Source organism: Tauraco erythrolophus, chromosome 9 (assembly GCF_009769465.1).
Source record: "Tauraco erythrolophus isolate bTauEry1 chromosome 9, bTauEry1.pri, whole genome shotgun sequence".
Classification (NCBI taxonomy): Eukaryota; Metazoa; Chordata; class Aves; order Musophagiformes; family Musophagidae; genus Tauraco; species Tauraco erythrolophus.
In genome coordinates this window covers 17390106-17407543 of record NC_141473.1, presented here as the reverse complement: position 1 = coordinate 17407543, position 17438 = coordinate 17390106, and the positions used below count along the sequence as shown (strand labels likewise).

General features: G+C 34.6%; 1 protein-coding gene across 1 annotated transcript; it reads left to right on the top strand.

Annotated features, from left to right (window-relative positions):
* Window positions 1–2919: 2919 nt before the first annotated feature.
* On the top strand, window positions 2920–3849 carry LOC104377047 (heparan sulfate glucosamine 3-O-sulfotransferase 1). The gene has a single exon (XM_009983752.2). The coding sequence runs from the start codon at window positions 2920–2922 to the stop codon at window positions 3847–3849; it is 930 nt and encodes a 309-aa protein (XP_009982054.1).
* Window positions 3850–17438: the final 13589 nt, after the last annotated feature.

Genomic DNA, 17438 nt, shown 5'->3' with positions numbered 1-17438 from the left:
ATCTAACATCTCAGAGCTTCATCAAGATCAATCAAATATCTTGGGCTGAAGCTGGAATGTTGTTCTGCTGGAATTGCTCCCAAAGGCAATTTTGATCTATTTAGGCACCAGTTTTACAGCACATTCTGAATTTGATTATTTCTGGTAGCATTTTCTGGGTAAAGTTTTGTTCTAGCAATGACTCTAACAAATTTTCACTATATAAAGCAACTAATTAATTGCAAACTGGTTAAATTAACATAATTGCTTTCAAAAATGCTACTAATACTTTGGTCTACAGAAAATGCAGAATCTTTTCTGTTATTTGCTTTCTAAGTGTGTTTTATAAAGAACTGCTCATTTCAGATGGTAAATTAAACGGACTCTCACTGACATAATGACAGTATTTGCACCTGATTCTTAGGTGAGTGAAACCAGATAACCATCAGTTAATTAGGGATAAACCAATATCAGTATTTATGAAAATATGAGTATTATGAAAAAGTGAATTTGAGCATTTTTTCATCTGTCACCAGATCTAGGAAGAACACACCTCTGTACATACTACTGCAGAGTCCCCAGTCCCAAATACTTTTGTATCTTTTTTTTGCACTGGTTTTAGCTTATTTCAGATAAATTCCTTCTTTCTTCTCTTCCCTTCTATTTTTTTTTTTTAAGCTATTAATCTAGGTAGTCTCAAGAATACTTCTTCTCGAAAACTCAGGAAATAATTTTCTTTCCTGTTAAATAAAGTTTTCTAAAATATCTGTCAAGGATCAGTTCAAAAAACTGTTTCAAGATGGGATAGTTCCCGAATTTAAATTAGATAATGAACGATATGTCTCCACCTTGGTATTTGCAAGGCATTTCTTGCTTGGTAGACATTCCAGCTGATCTTGCCTTAGTTTCTAAGTGCTTGTAATCTAATGTAAACAGGTGCATACACTTTGTAACATATAATATGCTGTGTGTATCAGCACAAAAAGGTAAATTGAAAAAAAATGTAAGGTGCTTACAAAAACAATTCTCAATCTTCCTGAAAGAATTTAATTTAAAAATGAAGAGGAGTAGAATGTAAATTAACACTGGGGTTTTGAAACAGGTTAAAAGAAACATTAACTGCTCCCTACTCCCTTGCTCCCCCTTCTAAATCCCAGCCTACTGGCATCATAGGTCTGGAAAGCAGCTGTACCGCTGTATATTCTTACTTCAGAGAAGAGAGAAAGTGTTTTCAAAACTGTCTTATATATAACCCTATCCTTACTCAGAATGGACTGTTTAGGAACCCTGTGAGTCAGCAAAAATTTGGCTTTAAATTATTAAAGCAGAGTCACTGCATATAAACATGCTTAACATTTGAAAGCAGGTATTTCAGGAGTCATCTGGGGTGCGATGCCTCAAATTGCATGTTGTATGAGAACTTTTCAAAACAAACATTAGCTGCCATTAGAGCAGAATGAATTTTGATTCCTCAGCAGCACTAAATAGCATGTTTATCATTTCCCAAACTTGCCATCCAAAAGAGTAGTCGTTCTGAAAAATGTAAGTACAAATGATTTTGGTGTAAACATATTTCCATCCTGTAATTGCCATAGAAATGCTTGCATTCCTTGCTCTTGATAATGGAACTTCCATGTGAAGTTCTTAGTAAGAAACTTGTAACCTCTAAAAATGAAACTTCCTTTCAGGTTTGTAAAGAAGAACAGTATTTTCTCCAGTCTCTGACTACAAAGCCAATTTGTACTTGGACATAAGTGTATGCTCACACACTTTATCTGGTTGAAGCTGTGCTCTTTTTGAAGAAGCAGTTGCCCTTTAGGTCTTGCTTGGACATAACAGGGAATGCTCTCCACAGATTTTCTCACTAAAAGTCATAGTTTATTTTTTAAATGGCAATTTTAGGGTTAATATTTGCTATCTGTGAGTTTAGAGCTCATTCAGGCTAACAAGAGTCATTCCTTAGCTAGCCAAGAATCTAGGGTAAGTTTTAATAAGATTTAGAACATAGATTTAATGAATCTACATCTAGGCTACATTGCCTAGACTGTTATTATCAAAAATGTTCTTATGTTACATGTCTGTAAAGCCTCAAAGTAAACAATTTTAAAGTAGAAATACTGAGCGCTCCTCAGAGCCATGACAAATGGAAATTGGCTGTGTTTTCTAAGGTCGTTTCTAAGAGGCAAAGTACTGTGACCAATATATTCAGAAAAACAAAGAGACTGACTAACAGTGGAGCTGAAGAAGGAGCTAAAGTTGTAGTATTTCTGAGACTACTTTAAAATATAAGGCATAATTCAAATAGATCCCAAAAACAGTTATTCTTTTTTAAAGGACTGCTGCTTCACTGCATGAAATAGCTTGTTTCCACACTCCACATTGAAAATAGAACCAGTTAAGGATATAGAACTATCAGGGAATTTGGGGAAAGGCATTGACATTCGAAAAATACTTTGGAATAATTATTAATATCATATTTGGTATGGTATATATAGCAAGATAAGTATATGGAAAAGAACTAGGGAATCAAAGCAAGCAAATAATGGTCAGGAATTTAAAATCAGGTAAATAATTCTGATGTTGTGCTTAGAGGAAATAAAAGCTGTTGAAGGGTTGGTATCCATCATTGGTCTCCTATTGTTAAGGAAAGAAAAAATGCATGGATGTTTTTTTTGTTCTTCTGTAAAGTCAGGGAAAACAAACAACTTCGGTATAATTTTTCTGTTGTGATCACAGATTAGATTTATGAATTGAATTGGGAGTTGAATTTCCAACTGGTGATGGGTTTAGAAATACTGATTTGTCTTGTTTTATTTTGTAGATGCTTCAGAAACTTGCTGTGCGTTTACCACAGGTTCTGCCAGCCAACTCAAGAGGGGACTTACCTATTCTTTCATTAGTCAAGCATAACATTATCTTGAACTAATTATTCCTCTCCACATGGCCTTCCTACTAGTGTCAGCTTGTCTTCTGCTGACTTGTGCTCAGGGTGCTCCTGTTGAGAATGGGGCACTGTTGGAAACACTGAAGTCACAAGTAGGATTATTCAGCAATAAAAGTGAACACTATTCAGCACAGGTGAGACCTCCTGGCACAAGCCGACAAATACCTCAGACAATCATCATAGGAGTTCGTAAAGGAGGGACAAGGGCTTTGCTGGAAATGTTGGATATTCATCCTAATATCGTGGTAGCAGCTACAGAAGTCCACTTCTTTGACTGGGATGAAAATTATGTGAAAGGAATAGACTGGTATAGAAGTCTGATGCCATTTTCTTATGGAAATCAAATTACAATTGAGAAAACACCAGGCTATTTTACATCACCACAGGCTCCAGAAAGAATTCATGACATGAATAGTTCCATTAAACTGCTGCTCATTCTAAGAGATCCTACGGAGAGAGTTATCTCTGACTATACCCAAGTATATTACAACAGAGTAGAAAGCCACAAGCCTGTTCAGCTTTTTGAAGATATCGTTATTAAGAATGGAGCACTTAATACCAAGTACAAAGCTATTCAGAGAAGTCTATATGATGTTCATATGGAAAAGTGGCTTAAGCATTTCAGTTTGGATCAGATTCACATAGTGGATGGCAATACTTTAATCAAGGACCCTCTTCCTGAATTACAAAAAGTTGAAAGATTTCTAAATCTTCCTTCTCGAATTATGTCTTCTAATTTTTATTTTAACCAAACAAAGGGATTCTACTGCATTAGAAGTGATGGAAGGGAGAGATGTTTACATGAATCCAAAGGGCGTCCCCATCCTCTTGTTAACAACACTGTTTTAGAGCAACTGTATTCTTACTTCAGAGAGCACAATGCAAAATTTTACAAAATGGTTAATCATTCCTTTGACTGGCATTAATGCATTTGGAATCAGTGTTTCTTAAAAAGGGCCTGAAACAAACTCTTTCAAACATACCTTTCTAAACTGTAGAGATTCATATTATGAAAACTAAACATACTGGTTATATGCTTAATTGGAATAACACATCTGTAAATTCATTGAAAAGGCATCTTTTATGTTGGGAAAAATAAGTTTCATGTATTTGTATGATTACTGTGAGTCATATTCTGCTCTTCTTTATCCCATTATGCAAATACATTAACTTCAGCAGACTTATTTCAGATACGTATCTGTTACAAGATTTGTGCTGTTTTTGAAAAATGACTGCTCCTAACAGTGTAAAAAATGTAAATATTTGAAATGGTATTATTCTAACTGTTCTGTATTTTTTGTTCTTAGTATTTTTTATATTATGCACAATGATAGTGGCATTGATTTCTAGAATTTTTCATACAATAAGTTAAATTGTATGTTAAAACAGGGGCATGCATAGTGGCTCCAATAAATAATTCATCCTCTGTTCATATGCTGAAGATCTTAATCAGTTAATCTGTTTAAAGAATAGATTAGATTTAGATTTCTTTCTATAAATAAATCTATTTCACCTATGATTTCAAATAGGTGAACTAGAAGTTCCCTGTCTGTATACCACAAGTTTTAAACCACACTCTTACTATCTCGGGTTTGAAAAACCAACCAACCAACCAAACAACTCCTATCAAAGTAAGAACATGAACCATTTGAAGAAGCTTTAAGTGAGAGTTCTGAATGTAAAGAAATAAAAATATCCCAGGCAACCTCAATTTACACTGTTATTCTATATACTAAAAAAAAAATAATGAAAAAAAAATTACTAATATCAGAAAATGTAAAAAATATTCGATTATATAAATTGTATCACTTTGCTCTTGAATGGAAAAGCTCTTCATTAGTACTACCATATTAATCATGTTTGTATTCTGTGACTAGTTATTCTATTGCTCTCTTGGCTTTAGTTTACATATCTCCATTGGCACATTGATTCTTGTTTAAAAAAAAAAGAAAAAAAATTATTTGCTTGCCCTTTCAAAGCATGACATGTTTTTTTATTTTGTCATTTCTAATGCAGATCATGGAATGTTCTCAAAGTTAAAGTAACACCTTGTTATACTGTATATCTCAGACACAGTGTTCAATATGCTAAGTATGACATACTTGGATTATATATAAACCACAGCTATCCATACCCCTGCATTAAGAATTTTTTTTATTTTTCATATTTTTTTGGTTTGGCAGTATTGTACTGGTCTGTTCTCCTTTTTCATGTAAACATTTTATTACATATCAATACCAAAGAAGAAGATCAACTTGAAATGTTAAATATGGTGCTAGATAGAACTACAGATGCAGATGTGCTTGTTTGAAATTGTACCTTGCAATCCAGAAATTCTAGTGCACCCCTGAGCAGAAGCATCCATTAGGTGCATTCCTCTTAAAGCTTCTCAGGACACTGGCGAGCTGTAGTTGTGTGGACCCACTCTGAACATTGCAGCATCAAACTTCATCTAACCCTGTTGAGGATCCTGAATGTGTGTCCTTCTGTCTAAGCCACTGTGCAGCCCACAGCAGTACATGTTCCTAACGTGGGATTCAGTCTTCCACTTCACAGGCTAAAAGGTATGTATTGCAGCACGAATTTTTAGGCTTCTAATACTTTATGAGGGGGCTACTTAGATGTTAGACAGGTAGCAGTGTTCCACTGAAGCTGGACAGAATCAGACCCAGCCAGATTATGCAGAAATAGTCTTCATCAAATATTCCCTCAATAAATGTAAAATGTTAAAATAATGTAATAAATCTTATTCTTTATCTCTTCCGCTATGTGTATATGAGAGAAAATTATATTTATTTGTCATTAGCAAATAATTAACCTCTGAAATTATCTTTCGGAAGCATGATTATTTGCTACATCTCTAATTTCTACAGATGGCCCAATTTGTTACTTTCTACTTCTACCTTTTCTGATATTGTGGCTTCTTAATCATTAATATTGATCAGATCTGGGCACTACTTAGAAGTACAAAGTTGATCTGAATCAGGTGTGGAAATACGAATGTGTTTCTTTCAAATTAGCCAAAGAACAGGATGCTTATACTGGTCTTACACCATCTCTACAAGGACACTGGATATGAAAACTGTAATAATTATACTTGTGTAGTCTAACAATACCTTCTTTGTCATTTGTCAAGTAAAAACTTAACCCAGAAAACTTCTGGACTCTGAATCAGCAGGATGATTTTATATTGGCCCAACAATTTGTAGTTTGTGGGCATAACATTTTTATCTGATAAGAGAAGCCCCAATTCCGGGTTTCCTATATTGTTTAACATAGCCCATTCTGACTAATGCAATCTCAGTGATGAACAAAACTCATTCCAGTCCACTAATTTCAGAAATACAGTACTGAAGGTAGCAGCATACCAGCAGTTTATATCATAGATTGTAGTTTTTCTTTCAGCATTGCTTTCTGTTTCTTATACATTCCAAAACTTTCCATATATTCTTCTTGTTTTGCTTCTCTTCAAGGATGATTTCATTTAATAGTATTGAATAAGAATAAGGTTGTTTTCTTTTTCTCTTTTTTTTTCTTTGCAAGAAGTTAATTTGAAAACAGTGTATACTTTAACAAAGGTTTCAGGTAGTTGCCAGTAATTGAAGAGTTCACATGTCTATATATCACATTCAATTTCATAGGCTTCCAAGAAAAAAAAAAAAATTCTAATGTCTTTCTATATTTATGCTTGCAGGCATCAAGCCTTTCTTCTCTGAAGTTTACAGCTAATCTTTAAATGAGTTGAATGCAGGAACACCAGTTGGCAGAAGCTGTGTGCATCTTTGAAAATGCAGGTCCCTTTCTGGAATTTACATTTCAAGGAGAGCTGATCTGTATGGATTAGTGATGCACATATCTACTTGATTTGTTAGCACTCTCCATTCCTGCTTAGCATTTTTGGGAAGGACAGATTTGATGGAATTAATTCAATGATCTTTTTAGAGTTTACTAATATCAGAAAGAAATTTGGGTGGCAGGTTGATTGTTCTGATTTGATTTTACATAAAACAAGGTTCTCATTTGAAGTTTTGGTTTGGTAAATGGTCTACAAAGATGCAACTTAACCTCTGTATAACAGAAACCAATAAATATAGTAGACTACAATGTAGCATTACAAACCATTTCAATAAGTTTCTCATTTTGTGGTCTGAAAAATATTACCTCATGCAGTCCTGACCTACTCCATTCTTACTGTTTTCAAAAGATAACCCTCTTTGCCTCATCCTCAGGAGGAGGATCAGATCAATTTAATATAAGATCCACTGAGCCATGCTTCAGTAACACTGAAAGAAAAAATACTCAATTTTTGACACTTGGAATTCAAAACTAGTCAAATTTTGGAAAGAAGTGGAGGCTCACAATCAGTTTAAACACGTTATTAACAAGACAGTTCTCAATTTAAGAAATTACAAATATCTCTTATGGATTTCCACAGTCAATAGCAAGCCATAAACTATTCTTCTCCAAATTGGTCATCAAAGGACTTTCATCTCATTATCTGATTCTTAAGATGTGTTTGCACAAATAAATTTCATGTGGGAAGGTTGCTTAAAGAGATCGTGCAATTGTTTCAAAGGTTGTTGGGAGCATCTGAAACAGATGATGTAGTCACATGTATAAGACTACTGCAGAATTTATGATGATTTGAGCAGCATTCTGATGTTGTTTGTGTTCCATAAATATTAAGCTTTCACTTTAAATAATGTTCGGGGGTTTTTTAGTTAAAATGCCATAGTTACGGTTGCTTTGATCTAATAAAAATGAAAATTAGCAATATCAAGCAATTGCAGCTGTAACTGGATCAGTTTAAGCTTTGCCACAACAACCAACACACTCACACTTAACATCAGATGAGTCTAATATTAGGGGTTTTTTAAACAGACTATATATAGTACCTATAGTACATAAAAAAAAAAGCATTGGGAAACTTAAGAGCTAGGTTTTTGCCCCAAAAAGCTCCTAGCACTTAACTAATGGGAAGAAAACAAAGAGGTTCCTCTATTGCACTCACCCCCATTATTTTACCAGGAAAAGAGATGGATTTTTTCGTTGTATCCTCTGCATCAAGCTGCTCGAAGCCCTTGGACTGACTTCTGATCTTTTCTTTCACAGCTTAGCCTTGATTGAGCGTTTACAGTTCATCTTAAAGAAAACCTGTTAAAGCAGAGACATTTTTGGAATATCCGTAGACAGTATTGTGGAGAACTTTAGAGAGGGCATACACTTAGTGCACACTATTGGATTCTGCTACACAACATCAACTCCTTCAGTATCTTTTTGATACAAAGCCTATAGATAATCCTATAAAATGCATCGAAGAAAGCCTAGATTGACTACTGTAGGGAAGCGCATCCACATACAGTTTTCAGTCTTCATGCACATTTCAAGAGTGCATCAAAAAAAAAATTAAAAATTGGGTTGCTTCCAGCAGGTTTGTTTGCTTATTGCCTTTGCCAATTCAGATGCTTTCATGAGTTGAACAAAAATTTTAATATTGTCATGCTCCCTATAATTTCTTGTTTAACCTATGTGGTCAAAACCAAAAATACAGGTTATTACTTTGCTTTATTTAATAAATAAATAAATAAGTAAATAAATAAATAAATAAGAAAAAAAAGAAAGAGATAGACACACACCCCAGTACCTTGATTCATAGTAAGAGTTGCACAATAGCAATACTTACAATAGCATTTCTTTGCAGAGAAAGGAACATTTAAATTGTTTAAGTAAATATTACACTCCTGTAGATTATTATTTTCTATACCTGTGGATTTGATCCCATTTCCTTCAAAATTTTAACATGGAAATGAACAGATACATTGGAATTAAGATCAGTAACAATTTGCCTAGCACTCTAATCATTGCCAGTGTTACTAAATATTACCAATATTTAGTTACTGACCAAATAATTTCTACTTCAATTATTTCGAGTTTCAATGTGACTTACTAAATTGTTTTTCTATTTTATAAAACAAATTTAAAAGTTAGAACCAACAGTGGATAAAAAGACTCTGTAGTATCATTCTGTGATTACAGAGGAATTGTCATGTCTTTAAGGTTAATTAACAGTGACGTGAGCTTACCAGAATTCCTGACAAATTATTGGAAGCCAAGATATTAACAGAACTGCAAAGCATAAATGAGTGCTTGAAGTTGAATCTGTTAGGGAAAATTCAACAGATTGAAACAGACTGACATAAATCATTCTTTCCTGGTAAAATAGATGTGATGTAAAACATACAGCATCTCAAGTATTAGCCCATGTAACAAGTACTATGAAGTCTACTTTCTAATGCAAAATGATCTTACTCTTTTACATTGCATGTTCTTTTAGTTCTATTACAAAAACCTCTCAGTAAGTGTTTAAAGAAAAACATCTTTTAAACTCTTTACCAGTGGTATAGTTTTTCTCTCAAGGGACAATTCTCTGGTTTTGTGTTGTTCCTCTGAGATAAAAAGGTGATTTGATTTACACTACAATAAAAGTAGAGAGTTATCATACCAGAATTAAGGCTATTACTTCTATTTATTACAGTTCTCAGTGAAGAACATTTTTATATATAGGGACTGATAAAAGTTTAATAATCTCTTTCTATTTTCTCTCTCTTCATTAGATAATAGACTATGTTATAGTTTTTTCTTATTCTGAAGAACGTTACTCTAAACTCCTACATTGTTACTCTAAAGCACTGACTTACAGATTTAAATCAGATGGCAGTAATAAAAGGGAAGCACAGGTGATTAAGAATCCATTCCATTTGCCATGCAGACTGGCTAACATTTTCTTATTTTTTAAGTCTTTTTGATCCATTCTGTTAGGAATGTATCAGTCAAATTTGCTATAGGAAAAAATAAGGCAAGGGCAACTAGAATGCAGTAAAACCTGAGCTGAAAGCCTTCTTCTGCTAAGTATTTGTTAACACAATATGGCACAGTTACAAGTGAAAAGTACGATTGGCCTGATAAGACAAAGCACAGGACTAAGTAACATGCTACTCTGGGGATTTATCTAAGTATTCTAAATGCCTGAATTAATTTTACAATCATTAGACTAATAGGGTTATACATGAATATATGCATTTTCGAAACACTGTATTTCATCTTATTAGAGAATACTACAATACTGTAGGACAAGTTGAATACATTATGTCTATCCTTGGGTGAAATGCTGCAGTGCTACTAAGACAAATTGGATGAGAAGTAACAATTCTCTACACTAAGCATTAGGTATTTTTAAATTCCTTATGGAAAATTAGCAGGACTAGATGCAGCGGGTTTGCTGTTGATTTGACAAGGACTGTCAGCCTAGAAAAATGCTGTGCAACTGTCATGAGAAGATTGAAGATGCCTTTTCTGTACTCTGCCAAGATACAAATCTACAACTCAAGACAAGTGACACAGATGGAACACTGTAAACTGCAGGGGTGCATTGCTGCCTTCAGTGAAGAAAGATTAAAGACTTATAAACAACATATGCTATAGTTACACACACACGCACACGCGCATCATACACAGCTTGCAAAATACACAGTCTAAAACAAAAACAGGCAGAATCTACAGCTGTGTGCTAAAGTGATCCTGCTGAAGGCATACTGAACCAGGGACAACAGTTCCAGTGTGAGCTATCTGCTTATTATTTGTGGTATTAATAAACTAAAGCCTGCTTAGGCCATGCTCTAGGCATCTTCTATGAGCTAGCACTGTATGCTGCTCTTAATATTTTCACCTTGCAGACAATAGGTGTGGTCTTCTCAAACTGAAAGTAAGCTTCATCCATTATGTGTTTGCCAGCCAACCCATGTTTATGTGATTGAAGTTCCTTGTCAAGTGTACATATGACAAAATGAATAGAACAGATGAACAGATTCTCTGGGAAAAAAAATGGCTAATGGATTGTATACTTAAGGCCTGTTTATGGACAGTAAACATAGCAGAACAGGGTTCAAGTAAACTGCCTTTCATACTTTTTATAAATAAGCTTTCTATGAGTTTTCATTTCCTTTACTTTAGGAGGAGAAAAGCTTCCTCTACATGTTTAATAGCAAACTCGGAATTTTAAAATTCAAATTCATCTGAGTAGTTAAATATATTTTGGTTTCAGTCCCATAAATAGTACCATGAAATACCATGAAAAAGTTACTACAGTTTTAGTAGCATTAGAAAACCATTCACTTTCTTTTTAGTTCTTTTATGCCTTGTGTTGCAACCTCCTACCTCTCCCTTGAAAAAATATTTTCATAGCAAATACCCTTTCTGCCAGCTGATTTCAATGTTATATGAACAGAGTTCACGATCTTAATCACTAGCATTAAAAATACAAAGATTAGGTAGGGTGATAGCTAAGTGTTACACTTCCCAAGTGGAAAAAAATAGCATATGAAATAAAACTACGGTCCCTTAAAATGGGTACCTGCTCAGTCATGCTGAGTATTGTGTGCTCCAGATTATACAGAGAGAGATCAGGGCTGCTTCAGCCATCCAAATTACTGCTTGCAACATCTTTGGTGACTTTGGGAAGAACAGTTTCCCCTTTCCATCAAACACACATTCAGGCTTCAATCTTTTGAACTGAATGAGAAAAATCTTTTTTCCAGTTCTTCTGGTGCTTATATGGAAATGAGCCGTTAGGTGCCTTTTTTCCCCTCAGATTACCCACAGGACAGATTTTTGCCAAATTGCAGTATGTATTCCATTGGTAATAACAAATTAACTTTGGAAGCCCTGTTTAATTTCTTTTACTAGGTGCTGGGTCCTCCATTATTGTTGTCCAAAAACCCAGTTGTCACAGATAGTCATTAGTCTATACAAATACAGCCACCCAGAAAAGGATGAATAAAATACACTAACCCAGCTTTCTGTACCTGCTAGGTACAATGAGCCAGAAAATACAGAAGCCTTTGTCCATGACTCCTTTTTATGAAGTAAGTATTGGGTACAGGTACATATGCTTGTATGACTCTTTGTCCTGGTCACCTGTGTATTATATTCAAAGGGAACAGGCTTATGTTACCTCACTTTAGTATTAAAGCCCAAGATGTTTATTTCACATAAACCTAACTTTGCTGCCAGTCACCCACTATCTTTGATTTTCTTTCCCATCTATAAATTCTTCTCTGTGGTTTTTTTTTATTTATTAATGAATTCTGGGTTTTCTTTCATGGAATAAATAGTTTTGGTCTTAAATCGAGCTTTCCTGATCTGAGAAAAGTAAAAGCTGAAACATATATTGTGGCTTTCAAAAATAAATTTTGTCTCTGTGCTGTGTTAGTATGTCAGGGAATCAGATTACAAACTTGCAGACAATTAAGACAAAATAGCTAATCCTAACACACATAGCAAGCATAAGGATTGAGGATATTTTTTGGAGGATAGGAAAAAATTCACTTTCTATTTAAAAAAAGTATATATTTGATATTTAAGAGAAGCATTTGGATTCACGTGCTCCATTAAGGTGAAGTGGCACTGACTTCAGTCAGCTACAGTGACTGAAGTAAAACTACTCTAATCTCTAGCTAAGGCTCTAGCCCAAAATGCATATACATAGAGAATGCTACTTCAGTCTTAGTTAGCTGATAAGCCAAATGAAATAACTGTACTTTCTGAAACTTAAATACTCTTATCACTTAACGCACAAATTAAACATTTGACGGTAATGCTAATATGGAAACTATTTCTCTCTTAATTTGATTTTTCTGTAGAAATTCTAGTCAGTGAGTTAGTCAATTACAAGCAATAAACTGCAAGGAGAGAGGGGGAGAAATTCCTTTATTTGCATTGCTGGCCTCATTCTGTCAACATATCACCCAGATTGCTGGATACACACAGAGATGCATTCTGGCAATGCTAGGAAGGGACCTGCATTTCCTGCTGTCTATTTCAACTTATTAGTAATAGGAGGATGCTTCTGGCACATCTAAAATAAATTAATATGGGGCTAATTCAGTTCAAAAAGGTGTCAGAAAACCACATTGCAGATTCATTCATCACAAACTTGAGACCAATATGTTTTAAAAAAGAGTACCATAGTAATTATGTTTACATGTATAATTGCCTAGTGCTGAGCCAAATGACAGAATGTATTCTAACACTTTCCAGCATGCCTTCAGTGCTGATTAAGCTGCCAGTTCATAAAATAAATACAAATATAGTGTTTTCAACACCAAAAAAAACACAAAGAAATTATTTAAGATAATTTTACCTTAGAAAGCGTTTTGTCTTAACTACCAAAAGATTTTTTATATTGCTGCTGATTCAAAGTAGTGTTCACTGACCACTTCTTTGTTGTTTGCTGATGATCATTTAGATCTTTTTGCATATCAAGGAATAACAGTGCAGCAGTATTTTTTTAAGTGGTAATAGGCTGAGCAAGAAGAACTACCAAACTTTACATAATTGACTTAAGTGCAGTATTGGTTGAAAAATTTTATAAGACTATATCTAACCAACTTATGTGTGGTATAATGCAATGCCAGAAGTTAGAGCAATAGAAAAGTCTGAATAAGCATTTTAGCATTTACAGTACCTTACTGATAGGAAGATCAAAATAAAACAAATAGGAGACTGATTTCTGTAGCCTTTCACCAGAAAAGACTCCTACCTGTAACAGACATAACTCTTGAGCTAAGGCTGCAGATCTGGACCTTTGATTTGAAGGTGCTGTATTCTGATACTTTATTCACACTACCTGTGTCTTCAGTAGGACCTCAGATACAGTTATATCCTACTCACGGTAAGTAAATCTGTCAGAATTTCACTGTATGTGAGGTTGAATTCAGATTTACTCGTCTTGTAATCATGACAGGCAGATTAAATACAGACAGAGTAATAGAGATACCTTTAGAAGTCTCAGTGTGTTTAGTAGCTTGCCCTTTGTGCGTTTTAAGTGAAGGGCATAAAAATCTTATTTGTCTGAAGTATTTAATATCTTATGATTTGAAATAAGCAAGCCTCTCAAAGAATCTCAAAAACACTGGGAAGTAAGCTGAAAAAGTCAAATTAATAATTTTTCATAAGCAATGTCCAGGGCAAAGAGTGATGACTCTCTAATAAGATTAGAACATTTCCACAGTCTTTTCCTTAGTGTGCTACTTTAAATCATAACTACTAACAGTGAAATAATTACAACTAAAAGTATTGCTGCACAAAGCTTTCCAGTTGTAGGTGGGAAGCATGTTTTTAAATATACCAGATTTGTGACATATTTGAGCTCTGGAGGGAAAATATTCCACACAACCAGTACTCCAGAGGAAAAGATACTGTACGCTCTCAGCTTCTTCCATTTCAGAAAGCCCTCAGGCCTGAAATCTCTCTCTCCTAACTGTCAAGATTGAATACAGGGCATCAGAAGCTCAAAAACGCACTTGGGATGCAATCCTCTTGGGACTTTAAATATTAACATGAAAAATCTTAAACCTTGGGCTACCAGGCATCTGAGACAGATAGCAAAACATTGTGAAGACTCATGCTCCCTTCTGCTGATCTCTCCTTGCAACAATAACACACAGCTACACAGTGAATCAGCTGCAGGCAACTAATTGTTTATGCAAGTTGCCCAATGAACTGCATGTATTTCTTTAATCTATCCGCCAGTTCACAAAGATCTGCATCGTGATTATCATCAGGGAATTCAAGCAGAGCTTGATCTCATTTTCATCGCAATAAAGTTAACAGTGGCTTCAGGTCCTTGAATTGCAGCCTCTGGTCAATAACAGCACGTAGACTGCACAACCTGCTGGCCTGCAGGATCGGTACCTCATCATGATTCAAAAGGCCTTGGGAAAGAACGTGTTCTTCAGACCTCCTGCCTGAACCAACCATGATAAGTTAAATCTGCAGGGATTCTGTTTTAGCGAATCTCATCTTTTTATCGCATACTTCAGTCATATAAATGGAAAACAACTGCATGCCTTCTTTAGTTGCAACTGGATGTAGATTATGCTAATGATAACTCAGGACATCTTGCTCTCAAACTCTTGATAAATGAGATTGTGCTTTACACGTTAAGTATAGGAACCAGACCAGACCTTTGTGAGACACAATGCTAGGCAAAATCAGGCAAGAAAATAACTAGGTTCAAAAGCATGCTGGCACCATCTGCTGTCCCAGGTGGCTTAGAAAAATACGCCAGTCTCAAAGAAATGCAAGACTGAAAGAAAACTCACAGGTTTCTTCGTACTGTTCATTTTGATTTTACCTTCCATTTTTAAGCCTTCAGGGTGTTCTAGTGTCATATATCCATGCTTTTCTTTCTCTACAACCAGAAAACATAGTATTTTCTTTAATTAAAAAGTAATAAGCCGAGATACTTATACTAATATATTCCCAAATTTCCAATAGCTGGCACATTTGGGGAAAAAAAAAAGAGCAATTACCTTGATACTTGAACTTCAAATATGGAAGCTGGCAAAATTGGAGCGAGATTCATCACACACTTCCTCTTTCTAGCTAATTAGTTGGAGGACTATCTAGATCTGCAGTATCAGAGAGAAGGTGATGCAAAAAGGTTGTAAGGTAAACAGTTATAAATCACAGAGGCTAATCTCTAATCAGATTCTCATTTAATTGTATGCTAAATGGCATCATTCAAAGCCAAATTCTTCTGTTAATTTAATCTTTAAGTTTGGCTTGTGGTAGGAACTTGTAACATTTAGATCAAACTCTATGAACACCTACTTTTTTTAATGCAGGGGATATATTCTTTTGTTGATAATAATCAGTGTTACATATTCTTTACATTCTTTTTCCTTTATAATGAGATGTGCTATTCTTCAAAAAGATTTGTGCAACATGTTTTTAACAGAAACTCCAAATTTTCAATCTCTGCTGTATAGGAGAGTTCTTCAGATTACTTAGATTATGCACATTCTGTGTCGATTTTGCTATTACTCAGTCATGAAGCTTTCCTATATCTTTATGCAAGAAAGGAGTTAAATCAGATTAGAGCTATATTCATGCTGCAATACCATCAGGCATTCTGCCTATGAAAATGAAGTATAAATTACATGATAAATGCCTGATTTGATAGCCCACATAGTTGTGTGTCCTTGATGAATAATACCTAGAAGTTAGCAAGTCTGTTGTGGATGTTTGCATTCATAAACCTATTAACAAATGGAAGATCAATATTTTTAAAGTGCTGGGAAGAAACAATTTCACAATAATCTTTTAGTTTATCATCAACCAAATACATGTACTCTGGCACTTTGTAAAAAAATACAATACAAAATTTCCTTCTAGTCTTTGGAAGCCACCAGTGCATGCTGGTAGATCCTAATCTCTCCTCCATCCAATTCACGTCTATTTCAGTTTATCCATACCTCAATCACTGTGACGAAATAACTGAAGAGAAACTAAATTGTTCCAAAGCTTTTTGCAAAGAGGAAGGAGCAGTTTTCTCTTCAAAGCTCCAGGGTTACCAGCCAGCTGTTAATTTACTGGGACTTCCTTCAGCAGTAGTTAAATTGGATGCATGTTTAAACAGGGAAAATTTTGCAAAAAGGAAAGGCAAGTGCTGTTGGGACAATTTCTTTACATGATGCTATAGAATTTTAAATATAGATTAAAAAGCCTAATTCCCTTTGCAGACAATGCCTCTATTGATATGAACCACTGTTAACATCCTTTCCATAGGTAATTCTGCACCAATCAACACATAGTCACAAAGACTGTATTATTCCCTAAGCCTCCCTGAACTGCACAGATTGAACACAGCCATACTGGGCCTATACATCTGCTATGGGCAAAACATCCCTGGGGACAGGTAGCCTGTTCTCTGTAGTGGTGCATCAGTGGTGGTTTATCAGTCTGATCTACTGATAAACCTTGACAAAGAAAAATGGAACAGAAAATAAATTCTCTTCCAAATTTCTTTAATGCAGTGGATCCATGTCTTTCAATAAAAGGGAGGAAAAAAATCAAACTACTGGAAATGTCTGAGAAGGGAGAGACAAAAAGACATGCCTTAATTTACTCCAAAAGCACACATTCAACAGAGCTTCTGTACTGAGAGAAATTTCAAACCCCACAGAAGTCAACATTAAAAGTATTCTTGTCATGCATGGGGTGTAAAAAACAGCGCCCGTATTTCATGTGGAAAAAGTTAAATTTTATTGTAGTAAGATGCAGATTTACTTAAATTCAGGAGGGGGAGGGGGTGGTATCAACAAATGCTAAATAGATCTTTATTTTAAAAGAGAAAAGAAAGAATGTGATAAACAGTAAACAAACAAAACTGATGTATCATGTAAGGAGAACATTAGATAGGTAAAGTGGGGTACTGTTTCTCATGTATTTTTCTGTAAATATGTTATTTGAGTGTGTTGAATCTCATCCATTACATTATTTTTAGATGTATCAGATGATTTTTTTCCTCTCAAGATTTATCCACATTGTTTGAATACTCACTGTAAATAAAATACTGATGGTTTTAGAAATATTCTGTATTATAATAATCTCTCAATTAAACTTATTTTATATAATATGCCTCTAATGATAGAAAATGACAATATGAACATTA

Bases quoted from the DNA above. Each gene is read 5' to 3' on its own strand.
- LOC104377047 (XM_009983752.2), top strand. From the start codon at position 2,920: ATGGCCTTCCTACTAGTGTCAGCTTGTCTTCTGCTGACTTGTGCTCAG.